The sequence below is a fragment of the Dasypus novemcinctus genome, chromosome 23 (genome assembly GCF_030445035.2).
Source record: "Dasypus novemcinctus isolate mDasNov1 chromosome 23, mDasNov1.1.hap2, whole genome shotgun sequence".
In the NCBI taxonomy this organism is placed as follows: domain Eukaryota; kingdom Metazoa; phylum Chordata; class Mammalia; order Cingulata; family Dasypodidae; genus Dasypus; species Dasypus novemcinctus.
The window spans coordinates 2,511,315-2,532,803 of NC_080695.1; the positions used below are offsets into that span (position 1 = coordinate 2,511,315).

Genomic DNA, 21,489 nt, shown 5'->3' on the forward strand with positions numbered 1-21,489 from the left:
TTATAAGATCAATGCGCAAATATCAGTAGCATTTCTGTACACCAATAATGAGCAAGCTCAGGAGGAAATCAAGAAACAAATACCATTTACGATAGTAAATAAAAAAATCAAATACCTAGGAATAAATTTAAGTAAAGATGTAAAAAACTTATACACAGAGAACTACACAAGACTGTTCAAGGAAATCAAAGAAGACATAAATAAATGGAAGAATATTCCCTGTTCATGGACAGAAGACTAAATATTATTAAGATGTCTATCGTACAAGAACTGATCTACACATTTGCGGTCACCCCTCGGGCTGAAGTGTGGTTTGCTGGCCTGGCGGGGGAGCAGCCGTGGCAGGCCAAGCCGCTGCCCCCATAATAGGGTGGCTGGTCGGACTCACCGCCACCCCTGAAGGGAGCTCGGCATGGGCGCAGAGTGCCCTCGGGTCTCCCCTTCTCGGCAGCCATGCTTCCGCGGCAGCCCCTCCTCCCGGATGGCGCCACACGATGCCTGTGGGGCGGCACCCTTCTTCTTTTTTCTCCCTGCGCAGGCGCAGGGCGGAAAATTCCAGTCTGCCCTTTTCCCCTCCCCCAACAGCAGCAACAGCCAGGCGTGGGCGGAAAAATCCAGTCTGCCCTTTTCCCCTCCCCCGACAGCAGCAACAGCCAGGCGTGGGCGGAAAAATCCAGTCTGCCCTTTTCCCCTCCCCCAACAGCAGCAACAGCCAGGCGTGGGCGGGAAACTCAAGTCTGCCCTCCACCCCAGCAACAGCAGCCACCAATCCCTAAACCCTGCCCCTTCCCCCAGCAACAGCGACAGCCAATCCCTAACCACCACCCCTCCCCCGTCCAGTACCTCCCACTGACCTTTCTCCGGCAACCAATCAGAACAGGGCGTGGCTTCGACCAATCAGCCTTCCCCAGCCCCTATAAAACTGTTGCCTCTCCCTCAATAAAGTTGGACTTGCGTGTTTACCTTGTCTCCGCAGTATTTCTTCTGCCGTGCGCCCTCCAGTCCTGAGAGCCCCCGACAAGGGCCTGGCCTCCCTTGTCCCCAGTTCGTCGCCTGCTTCTCCGGGCGACCCCTTCGTCGCCGGCTTCGCCGGGCGACCCCGTCAGCCGAACCGCGCAACCCCTGTGAGACCGATCCCTTGTCCCAAGTGGGACCGACCCCTCGTCCCAAGCGGGACCGACCCCTCGTCCAGAGCTGGACCGACCCCTCGTCCGCAGCCAGACCCCACCTCTACCGACCGAGCAAGCCGCCGCACACATTCAATGCAATCCCAATAAAAATCAACACAGCATTCTTTAAGGAACTAGAACAACTAACTATGAAATTTATTTGGAAAGGAAAGAGGCCCCGAATAGCCAAAGACATATTGAAAAAGAAAAATGAAATTGGAGGAATGACACTACCTGACTTCAAAACAGTACAAAGCTACAGTAGTGAAAACAGAATGGTATTGGCACAAGGAGAGACATATAGACCAATGGAACCGAATTGAGACTTCTGATATAGATCCTCATATATATAGCCATATAATATTCGATAAAGCCACCAAACCCTCTCAACTGGGAGAGAATGGCCTCTTCAACAAATGGTGCCTGGAGAACTAGATATCCATACGTAAAAGAATGAAAGAGGATTATCATCTCACACCTTATACAAAAATCAACTCAGGATGGATTGAAGACCTAAATATAAGAGCCAAGATCATAAAGACTTTGGAAAGCAGTGTAAGGAAGCATATACAAGACCTTGTAATAGGAAATGGTTTCATGAACTTCACACCAAAAGCATGAGCAGCAAAAGAACAAATAGATAAATGGGACCTCCACCAAATTAAAGCCGTCTGCACCTCAAAGGAGTTTGTCAAGAAAGTGAAATGAGAGCCTACACAACGGGAGAAAATATTTGGTAATCATATATCGGATAGGAGACTTATAACTTGCATATATAAAGAACTCCTATATCGTGAAAATAAAAAGATAAACAACCCATTTAAAAAATGGGAAAAAGATTTAAACAGACACTTCTCCAAAGAAGAAACACAAATGGCTAAAAAGCACATGAAAAAATACTCCAAATCTCTAGCTATCAGGGAAATGCAAATCAAAACTACAATGACATACCATCTTACTCCCATAAGATTGGAAGCTATGAAAAAAACCAAAAAACTACAAATGCTGGAGAGGATGTGGAGGAAAGGGAACACTCATCCACTGCTGGTGGGAATGCAGAAGGATCCAACCATTCTGGAGGACAGTTTGGCGGTTTCTCAAAAAACTAACCATAGATTTTACCATATGATCCAGCAATTCCACTACTGGATATATATCCAGCAGAACTGAAAACAAGGACACAAACCGATATATGCACACCAATGTTCATAGCAGCATTGTTCACTATTGCCAAAAGTTGGAATCAACCCAAATGCCCATCAACAGATGAATGGATAAATAAAATGTGGTATATACAATGGAATACTACTCAGCTTTAAGACGAATACACTACAAACACACGTGATAATATGGATGAATCTTGAGAACCTTATGTTGAGTGAAGCAACCCAGGCATTGAAGGACAAATACTACATGACCTGAAAGATATGAAATAAATAAACCAAGCTGCCTCAGAGAGCTAGAGACTGGATGACAGGCTTACAGGAAATTGGGGGGTAGAGGAAGGATGTAAGATAACATCTACATGGGTGAAATCTATGATAAGCTGGAGGTAAGTATGTGTACAAGGAAGGGATAAAATGGGGACATAGGGTTACCCTGGGGTGGGGCTTTGCGGGCTTGAGGGGGCTAGGGATGGGAGGATGGGTAATATTGCCCAAGAAATTGGCGGGAGGGTGGGGCAACATATGAACATAGGAGATTGTCAAGCATTTCGTTGAGAGTATAATGCTGAGAAAACCTTTTCAAAAATATAATAAGGAAAGTTACCTGTTTAAGATACTTAAAGGGGATAATGTGACACAGGACAGGCTCCTAGCGAATATGTGAATGCTCATTTTGACACAGTGGCTTATATCATTGGATAGAGACTCATATAATGAGAGTGAAGGTATACCCACATCCTGGGGAGGACTGAGGCCATCAAATAGAGGGAACTGTATCTCTCAAGAGAAATGGTGGCTCCCAGGGCATTAGGGCAGTTGAGCATGTCAAGCCCTCAACACTGTTGCAAATATCTCTGAACATGGCTCTTCAAGAAATGAAGATTGACTGTCACTGTGGGCCCTAAGGGGAGGGGGAAAGAGGTATTGAACAGATGGAACCAATGTAACTGTGTGGGCAATAGAAGCCTTTCACAAGAGTATGCAAGGATGGATATAAGGCATGTAAAATTACACCAAAAATATATTGAGGCTGACAGGCTAAAATGTAAATCATAATGTAAAACATAAGATAACTAAAAATTTAGAAAATTGTATAGTCTAAAATATAAACCACAATGTAAACACAAATGTTACCTTGTTTGAAAGCTATTGTCTCAATATCTGTACATCAGTTTCAGTAAATATGGTATGAATATGTTAAAAGATTATTGCTGTGGAAGGGAAAAGGTTTTATGTTGGATATGTGGGAGTACTGTGTATTATATATATGAATTTCTGAGATCTAAAACTCTTGTGAAGATAAGCTTAATAATTAGAAAAAAAGAAAAGAAAATGATAGGATGTAGAATTTTTCCAAATTAGTATGTATTCTATATCTAACCTTTAAACTCATCACTATATTCCATTTTACTATTAATGGAACCTGGCAATATATTGGGCTTCACTTTTCAGGAAGTTTTGGATCACAGAGTGGTTCAACAATGGCAGCGGAGGAATTCTGCTGTGGGATGTTATTAACAGGGAACACATGGTTGGCAGGGAGTTCTACAGGGCATATATTCAGGGTACATAAAAATGTTTGGATACTTTCATAGTGGATACAATTAAAAACAACAACTGAGGGAGTGCTGAGTTCCTAGCCAGGGGAGCTCTATCATAGTCCCTAAAGGAACAGCAACAATCCCCCAAGTGCAATGGCAAAGACCAAAAAAGAATGAAGGTCCAACAATGAGCCCCTGATACTAATGACTATGCTTGTGAGCCTGTGCACCTGAAATAAGAACAAGGCCTACAGTGGCAGTGTGCCTAAGAGTTACCTCCTCAGAGCCTATGTGTTGCTCAAATGTGGCCAGTCTCGAAGCCAAACTCAGCATGTAAATTCGTTGCCTCCCCCCCAGCATGGGACATGACTCCCGGGATAAGCTTCCCTGGTGCCGAGGGATTACCACCAAGTACCAGCTGATGATGTAACTAGAAAATGACCTTGAATAAAAGGGTTAACTCGGACCAGCAGAATATCTATGTCTACATATAATATCAGGAGTTAAAAATGCTTTTTGACCTAAATCAAGGGGGGAAATGGAAAGGACAAATTAGTTTATATGGCTATGAGTCTCTGAAAAAGAGCCGGGAGGTTATCAGAGGGGTTGCCCTTATGCACACCTGAGCAGAGGTCCCAGAGACAGATAAAGTATATACAACTCCAGGTACCGGTTCTTCTGAGGGCTACAGAGATCCACAGGTTTTATGGTCATGGCGATGGAGTTTAGTGCCATGTCAGTTGGCCCTTCTTTGGAGCTGGTGTTTCTGTGTAATGGAGCTGGACTCAGATATGATCTCTTTTCACAAGCATCTTTACTGGAATTGTAGTTGGTGCTGGATTTACTTTACTGGAATTGTAGTTGGTGCTGGATTTAAAATATACCCAGGGGATCTGAATCTCTGGACTGACCATATGATAGCCAGGCCCTGAGCCTCAACAGACTTCAGCTCCTACACTCTGGTTTATTGGACTTACTCCACTCAGCTAACATGGAAGTGAAGAAGGTCAAGGGGGGGTGGGGGGGTGGGGTTGAATGGGACCTCACATATATATTTTTAATGTAATATTATTACAAAGTCAATAAAAATAAATAAATAAATAAAACAGCAGTAAAGTAAAAAAAAAAAAAAAAAAAAAAAGAAGAAGGTCAACCACCACACCATGGAGCCAAGAGTGCCTACAACTGAAAGCAGGAGGATTGCATCCAGCATCCATCTGGAATCTAAGCCCCCTCTTGACATAGATGTGGAGTGGACACAACCAATCCAAGGTCCACAGGATGGAGAAATAGAATATGGATTAGAGTGGACTTACTGATATTCTATTCATGAACGATTGTGATTAGTAATCGAAGAAAATGTGGCATTGGTGTGGAGAAAGTGGCCATGGTGGCTGCTGGGTGTGGGGAATGGGAGGAAGAGATGAGATATGGAGGCGTTTTCGGGACTTGGAGTTGTCCTGGGTAGTGCTGCAGGGACAATTACCAGACATTGTAGGTCCTCCCATGGCCCACTGGATGGAACATGGGAGAGTGCGGGCTATGGTGTGGATCACAGGCCATGGGATGCAGCGATGCTCAGAGATGTAGTCACCAAATGCAATGAATGTCTCATGATGATGGAGGAGAATGTTGTTATGGGGGGAGTAGTGGGGTGAGGGGGGTGGGAGGTATATGGGGACCACATACTTTTTGAATGTAATATTAAAAAAATGAATAAAGACAAAAAAAAATACCCCATTACATAGATGTATCATATCACAGTGAATCCCTATTGTTGAACATTTTGATCATTTACAAGCTTTCTTTTAAATGCTGCACATCCTTATAGTTACACTTTTGTACGTACCTATGATTATTTATTTAAATTCTTAGGAACAAAATTTCTGGGTCAAAGGCATAGATTGCATGATTCAATCTTCTGCTTCTCTACCTACCTTTGCCAAGCTCCTTAAAAATCCCAACTAACAGCTCATTTATTCTTCTACCTACATAAGCCTTACTTCACCTGCTTTGCTTTTTCTTACTGCTTCTATGGGCCTTTATGTGCATAACCATGCCAGACCACACAATGATTGGTGGATACTAAGAATGTGGCCTAGAACATTTGACCATCTGACACAGAGAAAAGATCGGTTAGGTTTAATTAACCATGTTTATAGAGACATTACCATAGTAGGATGACAATATATTCAAACAGAGTGCACTGACCAACCTATATCAGCAGTAAGCTTGCTGACAGCTGCACCACTTACTTACTGTAGCAGTGGTACACATGCTGACAGCTGCACCACTTATTGTAGCAGTGGTATACTTGCTGACAGCTGCACAACTTAAGGTAGTGGTGGTATACTTGCTCACAGCTGCACAACTTAAGGTAGCGGTGGTATGCTTGCTGGCAGCTGCACCATTTCTTGTAGCAGTAGTATACATGTTGGCAGCTGCAGAACTTAAGGTAGTAGTGGTATGCTTGCTAACAGCTGCATCACTTATTGTAGCAGCAGTATACTTGCTAATAGCTGCACCACTTATTGAATGTAACTGTCTTCTAGGTACTGCACCTGATACCTTTCATAGATTAGCTCATTTAATCCTTGAAATAAAAGTTCTAGCCCCATTTCATAGGTGGGGAAAAGGAGGCTTTGAGAGGTCAGTGTAGCAGAATCTGAATTTGAATCCACATCCACCCAAACAAATCTCTTTCCACTAAATTATGCTTAATTAAGCCTCTCAACTCTAGATTACCTAGGATAACCAGGAGGGCCTATGACTATATCTTTTGTTACAGTGATAAGAGCTCTGTAGGGAGTGAGATGTGGGAATCACAGGACAGAGGAACTCATTCATTCAGTTAGTCAATAAATAATTACTGCAGGTCAACTATATGTCAGACATTATTTTAGGTGCTGGGGAAACACCAGTGAACAATTAATTAAGTTTCCATACTGTCTTATCCTTGGATTTAATTGGGAACAAAAGACCTTCTTTAGATTCATGCAAGCACAGCTTATTAAACAGTCCCTTCAGTAGAGTAAATTATTGCATAAATTTGTGCATTTTCATTACTAGTATATAATCATTTCATACTGTTTTATAAAATGCATAGAATTTCAGTGCCTCCTTGCCAGCTAACATCTGTTTCAGGAATAAAATTTCAGATTTTAAAAAGCCAGCTGGCATCCTCAAGAATCCATGTACCTCCTGGCTGTTCACTGGGTAGACAAGAGCAGCTGCCCTGACAAGAAATTGCCTTTTAAGGTGAGCGTAACAGATGCCACTTCAACAGAGAGAGGTGATCCATTTTCCGTAATTGCATTTTATGGTTTCTTTTCATAATACTCAATAGAACGCACTTTTCACAGTAAAAGAAGGGGTCTATTTTCTCAGTTTTACCTTCAGTTCAAATGAACAAACATTTACTGAAGGAACTTCTTTCCTCAATGGATTATATCTTAAGGACCAATTTGTTGAATAATAGGTTTAAGATAATTCTTACTCTGTGTAAATCACTTAGCTAGGTACTATAAGGTATACAAACAGGAATGAGACCTAACCCCTAATACCAAGGAATTTACCAAATAGTGGGAAAATCAGATGTTTACACAAGTAACTGACAGAAGAATTAAGTGAGCAATTTGAGGCTAGCCTAGGAACCTAAACAATATATTTAACATTGCTTCTACCAAGGTCCAAAAAGCTAATTTGCAATTTTTTGGAATGCAAGTCACTTGTAAGTTGGAGACCATCTGTATTAAGAGTTTATCAGAAAACCAAATTTAATGTCAAACAAGAAGGCACTCCTATTTCTCTTTCAATTAGCCTTAAAACTGCAAATGTGAAAGATCTGACTTCCTACCATGCTACTGATAAATACATTCCCAGAATGCTCTTCTTGTCATCTTCTGAACAATCACCAAACCACCTGAGTCAGTTACTTCTGTAGCTCTGGATTCCTGGGTCCAGGAGCACTTACCTCCTTTGTCTCGCAGGACCCAACATCTGTGGGGAAACCTGACCAGACTAGAACCTACAGGAGTAAGATTCTCCTAAAATGCTTGACTGTCATGAAATCAACATATTAATGATGTGTTTGAGTCTGGCGCCTTAGACCACTTGGCCATCCTGACACACTAATGATGTGTTTGAAAGAGAATGTTTCTCCATCTGAAAAACATCATTATTCTTTACTTAACAAACCTGTTTCAGGTGCCTCTTCAGTAACTGCCTTAATCTCAAAAATATTAAGTCTCTTCCCCTTGAATATACTTTTCTTCAAACTAAGAAAGAAAAAAACAAATATTTTAATGAATATTTTAATATATTTATTAAATCATTTATGGAAAAAATTTTACATGAAATATTCAGTATAGAAATTAAAAGAATTCCACTGATTCACACCAGACATTATGACTAATTTGTCACCTTTTTAGGATAACTAAAAATAGGAATATATGCACTTGAATGTTTGCTTCATAATACAATAGACCAGTTAAAGTAGTTTAATTTCCACAATATTTAACTGAAAACAGTAGCTTAATTTGCCACAATTTTTATTTGATCCATTTCAAATTAAGGTTTCCTAAAACTTAATGCTGTGGAAATCTACTCAAATATGCTAAATTATAACTTACTAAAGTCAGCATTTGTCTTAGTTTCAAGGGAGAAAACACTGCAAAGTTTAATTACAAATTTTAATTATAAAAGATTGCACATGTAAATCAAAACATTTTAAGTAATGGCAGTTATTCTGCAATTTTAAAACAATTTCATTTATAAAACTATTTTTCACTTAACTATGGAAATTAATGTCAGCGCTCATATAGTTTTTCCTTGTGTATTTTAATCAACTATTTTATGCATCAACTCCTATTTGTAATGAATAAATTTACTGGCAGATTAAAAACCAGTTTATAAATTAGAGGGCTAATTATAAAAGTAACTTTTAATTCTTTTCTGGATCAAATTATTTTTTCTACTACATGAAACTAACTGAAAAATGCAAATACCATATTAAAACTAGATTAAGCATCTCAAATCATATGCTTCCCCTTGCAGGGTCCCATGTCTTGTTAACAAAGGTATTTGTGTTCGAGAGCTATCCTCAGCACCACGCGTTCTTCTGCCTACTCAGCATTCCTTCAACTGGGCGTCATATCAGCTGGATGACGGATAAAAGTCACTTGGGATAAAGAAGAAATGACTCACAGGACTGGCTGCCTTGCAGAGTGGAATTTTTGAGGATGTACTACAGAGAAAAGGAAGGTAACATTTCCTGAGCGCCTACTAATACTAGATTGTTTACATAGGTTTCCTTTCTATTCCCCAAGAAAACCATTTAAGGTCCCACCATCGGCATTTCATAGGTGGGGAAATGGACACTGATGGAGGTGTGAGCCAGTCAGTGGCGGTGCCTGGGCTGTGAGCCCGGCCAGGGTCTCCCAGGCTACCTCAGCCAATCACCCTGTGATTCCTGCCCAAGTCTGAGGAGGGTGAGCAACTTGGTATTTCAACACTGCCTAGTCAGCTTTTAAGTATAGTCTCTTTAACCATGAAACCCTTTTCCTACTTTTAGCTTATTCCTTGCTGCTTTGTTATACTGAACGGCAGCTAGTATCATCAGAAATCAAACTACAATATACCACTCTGCTGCAATGTATGGAATCATTTAAAAAAAGACTGGTTCAGTTAAATATTCTTCAGGAATCTTAAAATAAAACTATGACCATATAGTCTACTTTATTAAATGATATGTCTTAGATAATAATCACTTTAAATTAGTAATCAAATTAATCTTCCCAAGTCACTTTAACCTTTTGAACTTCCTGTGTGATCTGATCATCCTTTTCCAACCCTCCTGTACAAATCAATAATTTAACACCCGAAAGGGTTAAGTCAAGTTTCTGAGATTATACTTCAAACAAATTCCAGGGAATATACAAAGCACTGGAAACACTCCAATTGTGAGAACATCCTGCTATAAAATTGAGTTAGTCCTTGTCAAGCCATTTCAAATATGTGATTCCCCTTTTTCAATGACCACCTCCTGGGCTTGAAGGAGAGAACAGAAACTGTATTTAAATAAAGAACAACTTTCAATTACCAAATAACTATATAAGTGTTGCTTATTATCTTTAAGAACTGAAAATTACCAAATTCAGATTTCCACAGTATACTACTATAAGGTATTAAATGTTTTCTTTTTTCTTTCTGTGGCTGGGTTACTTCTCCAAGGTATGAAGAAAGATGTCCATATTGAGATATAAAAAGTATTTGCATACACATTGCTAGGCACTTATATTCAGAATGAAAAATAACACCTCACATAGAACATTCATTTCATCAGAATTGTCAGTTCCACTTATTTTAAATCAGGAGACCCTTATTCAGTGTGGTTTGATGTGAAGCAGGGCCCATTCAGATTTATGAAATAGAAAAATGTAGGACTGCTAAACTCTGAAAAATGTTCTCTCCCTAGGAAATGGTGTATGGAGAGTAAGAAAACAAACATAAATGCATTAATACTGCTCAGAAGAAGCGGATGTGGTTCAGTGACTGAGCGTGGGCTTCCTACATGTAAGGTCCCGGGTTCAATCCCCGGCACCTAGAGAAAAAAGTAATAGGGAAGCGGACTTGGCCCAGTGGTTAGGGCATCCACCTACCACATGGGAGGTCCGCAGTTCAAACCCCGGGCCTCCTTGACCCGTGTGGAGCTGTCCCATGTGCAGTGCTGATGAGCACAAGGAGTGCCATGCCACGCACGGGTGCCCCCCGCGTAGGGGAGCCCCACGCTCGAGGAGTGCGCCCCATAAGGAGAGCTCCCCAGCGCAAAAGAAAGCGCAGCCTGCCCACAAATGGCACTGCACATATGGAGAGCTGACGCAGCAAGATGACACAACAAAAAGAAACAGATTCCCGTGCTGCTGACAACAACAGAAGCGGACCAAAAAAGAACACACAGCAAAAGGACACAGAGAAGAGACAACTGGGGCGGGGTGGGGGGGGAAGGGGAGAGAAATAAATAAAATAAATCTTAAAAAAAAAAAAAATAGTAATAATACTGCTCAGATACCTATCAGCAATGATTACATTTAAGCAATAAAGTAAATCTATCATTAATGTAAAAACAAACCAAGCAAACAAAACCAGGTAGGCTGCAAAGCCTGAATACCTTTTCCTAAGGTCAGTGGTCTTTTCTTCATCAATATAATGTTCTGATTCTTCGTCAAATTGAATCTGATGTTGTAGTCTTGTACTAACTCTAGCTGTGGTCGATCTGGCAACTTTCATGTCTGATATTATGTTACTGTAACTGGAAAAATGAAGAGGTATAGTATATTACAAAATTTTAGCTATGTAACAGTAATAAACTTTCTTAAACAGGCAATTCACATCATTCAATTCTTATTTCACTTTTATTCACTTATACAACATAAAAGTTAAGTCAAAAGGAAAACATAAACCATTAAGATTTATGCTCATTTCTCTCTTTTAAAGATGATTTTCTGGAATCCTCCTTTAAAACATAAACTAAAAGCGTCAGTTATGAAAAAACATCAAACATTCAGAAAAGGTGAAAGGAAATTACAAGCAACTTCTCAACCCATCTCTCCTAGATTCAGTGCCTGTTCAAATTCAGCCGTATTTACTTATTGTCCTTTATTTGTTCAAACACAGATAAAATGGGTCATTTGACTGACAATGCAGATATTTGTATATTTCTTTTAACTTCCCAAGATAAAACTGGTATGCACCCTCACTGACAACTACTTACCGAGACCACTCACTAAAGCAAAGAAGCATCACCACCGATAGGTTTCAGCAGCAAGTAATATAACTGGTATAAAGGAACCAGTGATGGAGCGGCTGAGTGTAAAGATGCTGACTCAAGAGGAGAAACATGAGGACGACAGGCCTGAAGCTGTTCACGCTACGCACACAACCAGTAGATTATTTAACTGAAAAAAGTGAATCCTCTCAGAGAACCTGTCTGTGGTGGTTTGGAGGTGTGTGCGCCTGAGAAAAACATTTCTTAGATTTGATCCCTTCCTGTGGGTATGAGCCACTGCGAGTAGGACCTGGTGATGAGGCCACGGAAGTTAAGGAGTGCCCAGCCCAGTCAGGGTGGGTCTTAGTCCTGATACTGGAGTCCTTTATAAGCAGAAGGAATTCAGATGGAGAGAGAGAAAGCCACAGGAAACCAGAAGCTGAACCTGGCAGAGAAGGGAGAGACCTGACATGTGGCAAGTTAAGGTCCTGGAGACTCCAGCAGCCAGCCCCAGGAACTCCGGCCTCTGGGGAGAAAGCATCTCCTCGACGATGCCTCTATTAGACTTTCTTTTAGCCTCAAAACAGGGAGTAAATAAATCCCCAATGTTTAAGCCAGCCCCTCTCATGGTATTTGCATGAGCAGCCTATAACCACTGTAGCTGTGATTTATTTACTTATAATAACGTGACTGAATTCACCTTTTTTTTCTTCATGGAGAAGAAATCACCTAACTTCCTAGAAGAAAAGGTTAGCCACCACTCAACTGGTCTTTTAAAAGCTACAATCTTAAGATACGGGGTTTTTAAATAAAAAAGTCAAATTGCTAAAATTCTATTTCTGAGGAGCATTTTATATACAAATGTACGTAATAAATGTGCATTCGGAGAAAGCTACTCAATCACCTACCTAACCTTCTGTCTTTCTCTCTCTCTCTGTGCCCTTGAGGCTTCCTCGTGCTGCCGCAGCTGCCTGAGCAGCTCTGACTTGGTTGCCTGCTTGTCAAAAGGGAGAGACTCAGCGACCGCAGATGCAGCTGCCACTAACTCAGGACTGAGAGACTCATTTCTGAAAAGAAAAACAAATGAGAAAGGAAGAAGAAGCATTACTTATTATTCCAAAGTTCAGTGAAAAGTAAAGTGATTTTGGGGGAACACTTTTTGTCATTCACAGAAGTATCAAGTATCACAGTTCAATTTCTGACAAAAGCAAGAAGTCTCAAATATTACGTATTAGATCTAGATAAACTCTGGAATGGTAAAAGTTAGGGTTAATGGACACTCGTTGAAGCACAATACTCAGAACAAGGTGAGGCTTTAGCCTAAAAACTTCTGAATTTATGGAATATTTAATGAGATGTAATTTTATTTCAAAAACTATATTGCAAGCAAATATCACCTTTTTTCTGGAATAATGAAAATGCTTTAATATTGAACGCAGTGAAGCTGAAAGACGTTGAGGCAAATGTTAGGGAAATATTTTTTAAAAACAGAAAGGTCCTCAGAGAGTCTGTTAAAAGCCTGATGGCCCTAGAGGAAGGGCCAGTGAGGGGTTTAAGGAAAGTAAATGTTATTGGAAACTGGGAACTTTTTTTTTTTGAATATAGCACATTTATTTATTTTATGGCAAAATTCTTGCTAAATTACCTTTCGGAGCATTTTACATTAGCATATTCACAAAAATACTTATAATCAATAATTCTATAATACCTACAATGTGAATTTAGTCATCAATTTTTAGTCCAGAGAACTTACATTTGCATACTCAACATTTTTTAGTTTGTAGTCTCCTAATATCTGTGTTAAAACAAAGGTCAGAAACGTGTGTATGTGGGTGTATTTTACTTTACATAACATATAACAAAACTTTCTTTTTTTATTATTTATTATTTTTTTCTTCTTTATTTTCTTTTAAATGTTATATTCAAAAAATATGAGGTCTGGCGGCAGACTTGGCCCAGTGGTTAGGTCGTTCGTCTACCACATGGGAGGTCCACGATTCAAACCCCGGGCCTCCTTGACCTGTGTGGAGCTGGCCCATGCGCAGTGCTGATGCGCGCAAGGAGTGCCATGCCACGCAGGGGTGTCCCCGCGCTGGGGAGCCCCATGCGCGAGGAGTGCGCCCCGTGAGGAAAGCTGTCCGGTGCGAAATAAAGTGCAGCCTGCCCAGGAATGGCTCCGCACACACGGAGAGCTGACACAACAAGATGACGCAACAAAAAGAAACACAGATTCCCATGCCTTTGACAACAACAGAAGCAGACAAAGAAGAAAACACAGCAAAACAGACACAGAGAACAGACAATGGGGGGGGGGAGGGGAGAGAAAAAAAAAAAAGAGGTCCCTATATACCCACCACCCGCCTGGGAACTTTTAATAACACTGTTGCTTAGGATAACGTGGAAAACGGGAAACATACTTAATGAATTGGATGATCTAGCTAAGGAGATTTCCAGGCAGTGCTGAAGGTGCCTCCTGCTTCTTAGTTGCCTGGGGAAAACGTGAGGGGGGAGAAACAAGCTAAGAAAGAACTCTTCCATGTAAAGGACTCCAGACTTGCTATTCCTCATTCCCTGTCCTCCAGACAGGAAATGATGCTAAGGGCTGCTGGGCAGAGATCAAATCCAGCATATTGCCAGAAAACAGGATCTAAAATGCTCTTAAGATCTTAGAAGACTTAAAAATGTGCCTCACAGAGCCTTTCACTCCTACAGGAGAATTTCTAAGGGTGTGGCCCAAAGACCTCGGGGCCCCCCCGGTGTCCTCAGGCTTGCTGGAGCAGCACAAAGACAAGAGGGCTCTCAGGGAACCACCATGTGGGTTCTCAAGGCAGTTCACAGTTTTAACATGAGACTGCTACATTCCTTTTGATGATATCCTATCTCTGTGAAGATAGGAACAGGAAATTGGGTGACGGTATCCAATATGACTTCAAGGCTAGGTCATAAAAAACAATACAATGTTCTCTGGGTTCCCCTTCTCTTGGGACACTCCCCCTTGGAACCCAGGCACCATGCTGTGAAGATGTCCAGGCCACAAAGAAAGACCCCATGCAGGGCTCTGCTCACAGCCCGGCTAAGGTCTCAGCTGACAGCTAGTATCAACCACCAGACACAGGAGCGGGCAAACCTGCCGGTGACTCCAGCCCAAGACTTCCAAGTCTGCCAAATCATGACAAATGGAGCAGAGACGAGCCTTCCCTGCACTCTGTCCAAATTGCTAACCACAAAATTCATGAGCAGAATAAATGGTTGCTTTATGCCACTAAGTTTTGAGGTAATTTGTTATGCAGTTATGGTAACTATTTCAATGAGGGTTCCACATATTCTACAATAAGAAAATGAAAGCAAGCATGCTTAAAGCAATGATGAGAGTAAAAGATAGATTTTTTAAACTGAAAACAAATGTACTTCATTCACCAATTTTTTAATGTAGGGCCAAAGCCTCTCTTTGAACACAGGCCCACTAATAGGAGTTTTAATATGTATCTTTATATATACCAAACCCATAATGCATCCTCCAATATTTCCAATTTTGATTTCCTTGAACTAGAAAAGTGGAGCAAGCACTTAAAAGTACATACAAAGCAATTCGCAGGATTCTCCTAGACCTTTTTTTTAAAAACAGAAAGTGCTATCCCTTTTTATTTACCTCTCAATCTTGCTTACCTTCTCCTGTCATACATAATTGCTAATCTATTTTCATCTCTATAATTTATCTGAATTTGCATTTTGTACAGACAGTATTTAATATATAATATTTTTCTAATTTCTTTCACTTATTATACATCTATTTTTAGCACTGAAGGATGATTAAACTATTACTATGCATTAGTGTCCGTAATATATTTTGCTTATATTTTTGCCATATATAACCCTAATATTAACATCTTATAACATTAACATATATTTGTTCTGATCCGTAGATAAACATTCTCATATATGCACCATTGACAATACTTACTTTTCACAAGAGTGTTTGCTATGCTATACATTTCCGTTTCAGTTTTTCTCCTAGACTTTTATGCTTATCTCATTCATACCTAATTAGAAAGCAGTTTTTTAAAAATTACCTTTATTGAATCTTTCCAAAGCATTCAAACATTCAAATCATTTAGACTATTTATATACTAATTGATTAAATTGCATAATATACTGAAAAACCACAATGGGTCATAAAAACCTCACTATGACAGGCATGGAGACGTTCACAACACCGCCCATGAGCGGCAAGCAGTAAGTAGGGAGATTGGGGATTATTTATGCCAGCAAGTCAGTCACGCTAGAGGTAGCAGATTAAAAAAATGTGTGCTATGTATCCACATGCATTATGCTGTAAAAATATTTACTAGCACAGGGAAATGTTCACAATAAATCGCTATATGCAAAAATCAGGTTACAAGATAGAAGATCTATGAGCATAGAAAAAATTAGAACATTAAAGTGTAAAAAGAAGTTATTTCAGAATGATAGGATTATGAGTTATTTCTTTATGGTTTAAAAATGTTTTCCTAGAGAACAAGAGTGACTTTTGCATTTATATATATTTATACATGGTGTATTATTTATTTATAAATATTTATATATCACTATTTGTTTTTGTTTCTAAAAGGAGAGGTGGTCCTTATTACGGGCACTTACCACTGCTTGAATTAACCTACTCTCTATACCCAATTATACTTTCCAAAGCCCCTTTTGATATATGTAATACACTGTAGAAAACTAGTTCCATAAAAGTGTTAAGTCATTCTGGAAGACACGGAACTAAGATGACTGTTTGTTCCACTAACAGAAGTCACTGATGGGTGTCCAAACGCCACCTGGTGACCTGAATTGATGATGACATCGATGTAAGACACATCACTGCTTTATTACTAAAATAAAATTATGCCATTTAAACTATAATGTAATGCTAAGACACCGTTCTCTGTACTCAGAATCACCGTAATGTAATACTCTTTTAATAAGCAGAAGTAGTAACAATACTCCGAGGAAACCATAGAAGAACTGAGAGCATTGATAATTATCGATTAGAAGTAAGCATAAACTTATATCTAACATGGAATTTTTAAAATGGAAGACTTCAACTAAGCAAGTCCTTTGCAAACATGAAACTACCTTCAAGTCATGTTGTAAAAGGTATTTGTTAATTAACAGCTTAAAGAGGCAATTAAATAGCAGTTAATAACATAGATGAATAGATAAGACAATGTGTGAATTCTTGATTAGATCACTACTTTCCCCCTTACTATAGATTTTACACAGATATCCCTTCTTATTTAGATACAAAACAATAAAAACATTCCTCAAACATTAGTTTCTGTGATCACAACATGATATTTATTCTTCATTGATTAAATATCTCCCATGCACTCTAATTTTTAAAAAATTCTGAAAGAGAAAACTTACTGGAGTTTCAAAATTTAATTTCAAATAAGACCATTCAAATTTCAATTAATTTACCTCTTTTTTGCAGTATCGTTTGTAGCTATTTTAAGGCTGCCAATTGTAGCCTCCAGACTTTTAAGTGGTCTTCTGTTGGGTGGCTTGCTTGTTTGTACATTTAGTGTGCTTAATTCAACTTTCATGTTCTTAATAATATTTAACAAGTCTTTTTTCATGTTCTCTTTTACATTGTCTTGGCTCTTTGAAGTTTTCTTGGAAATCTCATCGGTTGGAACAGATTGTTCATCTTTCTTGCTATAGATCGCGCTGTTAGTGCCGAAATCTCTTTGGATACTATTTTTTGTCCTAGGAAAAACATATTGAAGAAAAAAAGAAAAATACAAAGCAAAATAATAAAGCAGTAACTCAAAAACTGCTTCTATGTTTTTAAATTTTTCACTTCAAGCCCTTTTCATTTGCTTTTTATTAGCAACCATAGTGCCAACCATTACTAACTAATGAGCTTATACTTTGTGCCTAGCCTTGTGTGACATAGTTTATATACACTGTCTCATAGCCACATCAGCTCCACCAGGTAGATATTAGCCTCACCTTGCAGATAAGGAAACTGGGTATCAGATGGTCACTTGTCCAAGGTCACATGGTATGTCCTGCATGGGTGTGAGTGCTGAGCTAATCCTTTGGTCCCTGGGGAGTCCATGTGGGGAGTGGGGCTACCAGTGTTGCCAAGTCTGTTGTCCCTTCATTTACCCCAGGGTTCTGTACAAGTAACATTTTCTATGTCTTCTATGGCAGTAAAAAGGTTGGGAAAAACCGATATGGCTAATAAATGGCAATCTATTATTCTCAAACCCAAATCTGACTGCCTCTCAAGCCTTGTACTTAGCATAATATAATAACATCTCTTTAAAAGTCATAATTAAACAACAAAAATAAATAAGTTTTTAAGCAGTAAAGGAATTAATTTCTTTTGAAATAAGAATTTCTAAGTATTATTCTAATCTGATCAACTTTCTCATTGAGCTCAAACATACTATTTAACCAATCACCATTTGTAAGCTAAGCAAAAATGGAACCGAAAAGAGAATATTGAGTCATTACGGTTGTTATTCTGCCCTCTAAATTAGATACAATTATGAAAAAGAGCAATGCAAATGAGTACATTTATTTCAGACCCATGCAAAAGAATTCCTAATGCTAAGTAACAGAAATAGCTAGACATCTTCAACTATAGAACACCAAGTGTACACATCTCTAGCTATCAGAAAAGCCTGACCCAATACCCAGGGATTTAGGAGGCAATATAAAGAAAAAGGTAAGAGGCAATGGCTATATCATTTTCTGGGGGGAGAAATAGAATACATTTTATAGAAATTTTATTTCATGAAGGTAAAAAATCTCTTGGTATTTGATACTGAAGAGCAAACATATGGAACTTTAAAAACTTATGAATGAGTTAGTTTTGGTAAGAAGGTATAATTTGTAAAAAGTGATTCATTCATCACAATTTTATCTACTCTGTGCTGGACACTAAATTAGGCACTGAAGATGTATTAGTAAATATGAATTTCAAGGTCCTTTTCTTGATAGAGCTAGCAAGCTACAGAGTACTGCTTCCCAAACTTTAATGGACATAATTACTGGAGGACACAGAAAAGCACTGATTCTTGGCTCTACCAAGGGGTTCTGACTCAGTCAGTAGCTTTGGGGTGAGACTCAAGAACCTGCAGCTGTAACAAGGTCCCAGGTTCAGTCATGCTGCTCATCAGAGGACAGGACAGGTTTTATTATTCTCATTTTACAAAAAAAAAAAGGACACTGCTACTCAGAGATGCTAAGTCAGTGGCTCTAAACCTTTAGAGGTATGAGTCACCGGGGGACCTAGGCCTTTACTGAAAGAAAAATGGCAGTTTCCAAGAATGAAACAAACGAAATGATCTGCTTATGGAAATGTCAAAGGCTAGCACATCAAGCACTTAAAAACTGGAATGAAAAATCAATTGAACAATTGTATCCTCATAATCAGTACACCCGACACTCATAATATCATTCAGTTTACAGTACAATTCAATTTAGGAAAATGCCCTAGTTATTATTTACAACTGAAAGATAAGTTGTTATTAAAAGTATTAGAACAGAAAGGTGCCAATCAGGAGAACAAATTTCCCATAAAACCCTTACTTCAATGTTTCCTTTCAAAACTACAACAGTACCACAGAAAATCTGTATTTATTACAGTTAAATCATGTATAGGAAGTAACCCCGCAAAACTAAAGCAAGAAGATGACACTCTATCCCTAGCCTCCCACGTGAGTTGATTTCTGCTGAGAGCATCTGCTCAGCACTTCTAACGCAACACATCCGAAAGTACATTCCAGAGCTCCCCTCTGAGACCGACTTATTTTTCACCCTTCGGTATCTTTTGGGCCTCTTACCAGGTACATGTATTCTAAAAACCATGGCATGTTTAAAAATCTCTCCAAAGTCTGCTCCTTCCACTCTTCTTTTTTCATTAATAGTGCCCTGATCCTCCAAGACACCGACTGGAATCTGTGCTCTATGTAACATCTATCAGTTCTACCGGCGCAATTTTCCTCCGCCAGCCAACCGAGCTTTGCGTCCCCAAGGCCACCGACCTGCGTCTGCAAGGCTCCTGCCCACACTGGCCCCCGATCGCCCCGGCACGGGAGCAGCGGAATTAACTTTCCATAATCATGAGGATTCTGGGGATAAAGAACAGCCAAACCAAGCGGACGGCAACTCCAACCGGCGGTCCCCCTCGAGGTTCTATCACACCTTTCTTCCAGAAAGGATCCTCGCAGGCCTCCTGCAAGCGTCAGGCGCCCTTGTCTCCCCGAGCGCGAGCTGAGCGAGTGACGCGCGCCCCGCTCGCCCTGCTCGGCACGCACGGCGCCGCGCCTGGACCCGCGGGAACGCCCTAGCTCTGCGGGGCAGCGCCGTCGCACGGGGGCGTGGCACCAGCTCCGGCACACTGTGAGCGCCCTCAACAACGAATAAAGAGCAAACGAGAGGCAAGAGGGAGACCATGAAAGGAGAAGGCAAAAGCAAAACGCAACAACTTCCAGGGCCTGCATTAGCTGAGAGGCGGCGGCGGCAAGAGGGTCAGGCTCGGCGAGCCACGGAGCCCCCGGCAGGCGAGGCCTGCGGTCGCGTTTGCACTCGCTCGCTGACCTGAGCCACTTTATCTTTCTGAGCGCTTTCCCCTCACATTTAAAGCAATGGCTTCTAAGGTCCGGCGAGCTACGACGTAGACACCAGGACTCCTGAGGCCACAGGACGGCGGGGGGCGCTCGGGGCTGCGGGGCCCTCAGGTCCGGCGCGTACCTGGCCGGTCCCAGCCGAGCGGCGCGAGGCCGAATCGCTGGCGAGGAAGCCTCGGAGTTTCCACACGACAAAGCGGGGAAGGAACGTGGGCCAAGAGGCCGGAGCGCCGAGACCCGTGGAATCATCGTCTAAAACGCCGCACACCTGGCAAGCGGGGAGCAGCGTGTGCCTCGGCAAACCCGCCCCCCGCGCTTCCGGTGCCCCGCCGGGGGCGCGCGCCGCCCTTGCTGCTCCGGCGGACAACAGAGACCGGCGCTGCGTTCCGGCCTCGACGCCGGGCGGAGCGGGTTCCTGGCTGGCGCGCATGCGCGGGCTGCAGCGGCTCCGGCCGGGGGCGGGGCCACAGAGTGACGTCCTCAAAGTGAGCCACAGCCGCAAGGTCGGGTCAGCTGAGGGGAGAGCCCGCTGTCCGGCCCAGCCCCTGGGGGACCGCGCAGTACCCGGGCCTCCGGGGCTTCCGGCCGGCGCCTGGCCGCGGCGCCTCGACCCGAGACGCGGGTGGACGCTCCCCGTGTCCGGGGCCAGGGAGAGGGGAGGCGGTCGCCAGCCCGCGCGCCCCCCGCCTGCCGAGGCCGGCCAGCCCCCAGCCCCCCGGGCGGGCGCGGGCTCCTCGGAGGGGCCGCCCTGCGGGGCCGCCCCAGGCCGTCACCGCGAGTCCCAGGACGCCCGAAGGGGCGCGCACCCTCTGAGCGGTCAAGACCCGCAGCCCGGGGCCGCACCGCCGACCCCGCGGGGCCCCTGCTGTTGCCCCGGGATAAGGACCAGCGGGGTTTTTTCTTCATTGGCGAGGTTGTGGAATTACAGAACAGTCATGCATAAAAGACAGGGTCCCCGTTCGCCCCCTCACCATCACCACCACCTTGCACTGGTGGGGAACGTTTCTTACAACTGATGATAATATATTTAAAAAATGCTATTAACTATAAAGTCCATGGTTTAATTTAGGGTTCACGGTTTGTGTGAGGTAGCTCCATGGATTAAAAAAAAGTTTTTTTTCTGTTATCATATATTTAATCTAACATTTCCCCTTTTAATCATATTCAGATATATATTTCAGTGCTGTTAATTGTGTCCAAATGTTGTGCTACGATCACCACCAT

At 41.5% G+C, this 21,489-nt stretch overlaps 1 protein-coding gene across 1 annotated transcript in view; it reads right to left on the reverse strand.

The window, feature by feature from the left end:
- Positions 1 to 20,653, reverse strand: part of MRPS31 (mitochondrial ribosomal protein S31) — a 43,318-nt gene extending 22,665 nt beyond the window's left edge. The window contains exons 1-5 of the mRNA XM_004469429.5: positions 20,390 to 20,653; positions 17,102 to 17,389; positions 12,550 to 12,708; positions 11,045 to 11,185; positions 8,074 to 8,153 (exon numbers count right to left, since the gene is read on the reverse strand). Of these exons, the coding sequence (XP_004469486.1) occupies positions 8,074 to 8,153; positions 11,045 to 11,185; positions 12,550 to 12,708; positions 17,102 to 17,389; positions 20,390 to 20,514 (793 nt within the window). The 5' untranslated portion in view covers positions 20,515 to 20,653. The remainder of the gene's footprint in view (positions 1 to 8,073; positions 8,154 to 11,044; positions 11,186 to 12,549; positions 12,709 to 17,101; positions 17,390 to 20,389) is intronic.
- Between the last annotated feature and the right edge of the window lie 836 nt (positions 20,654 to 21,489).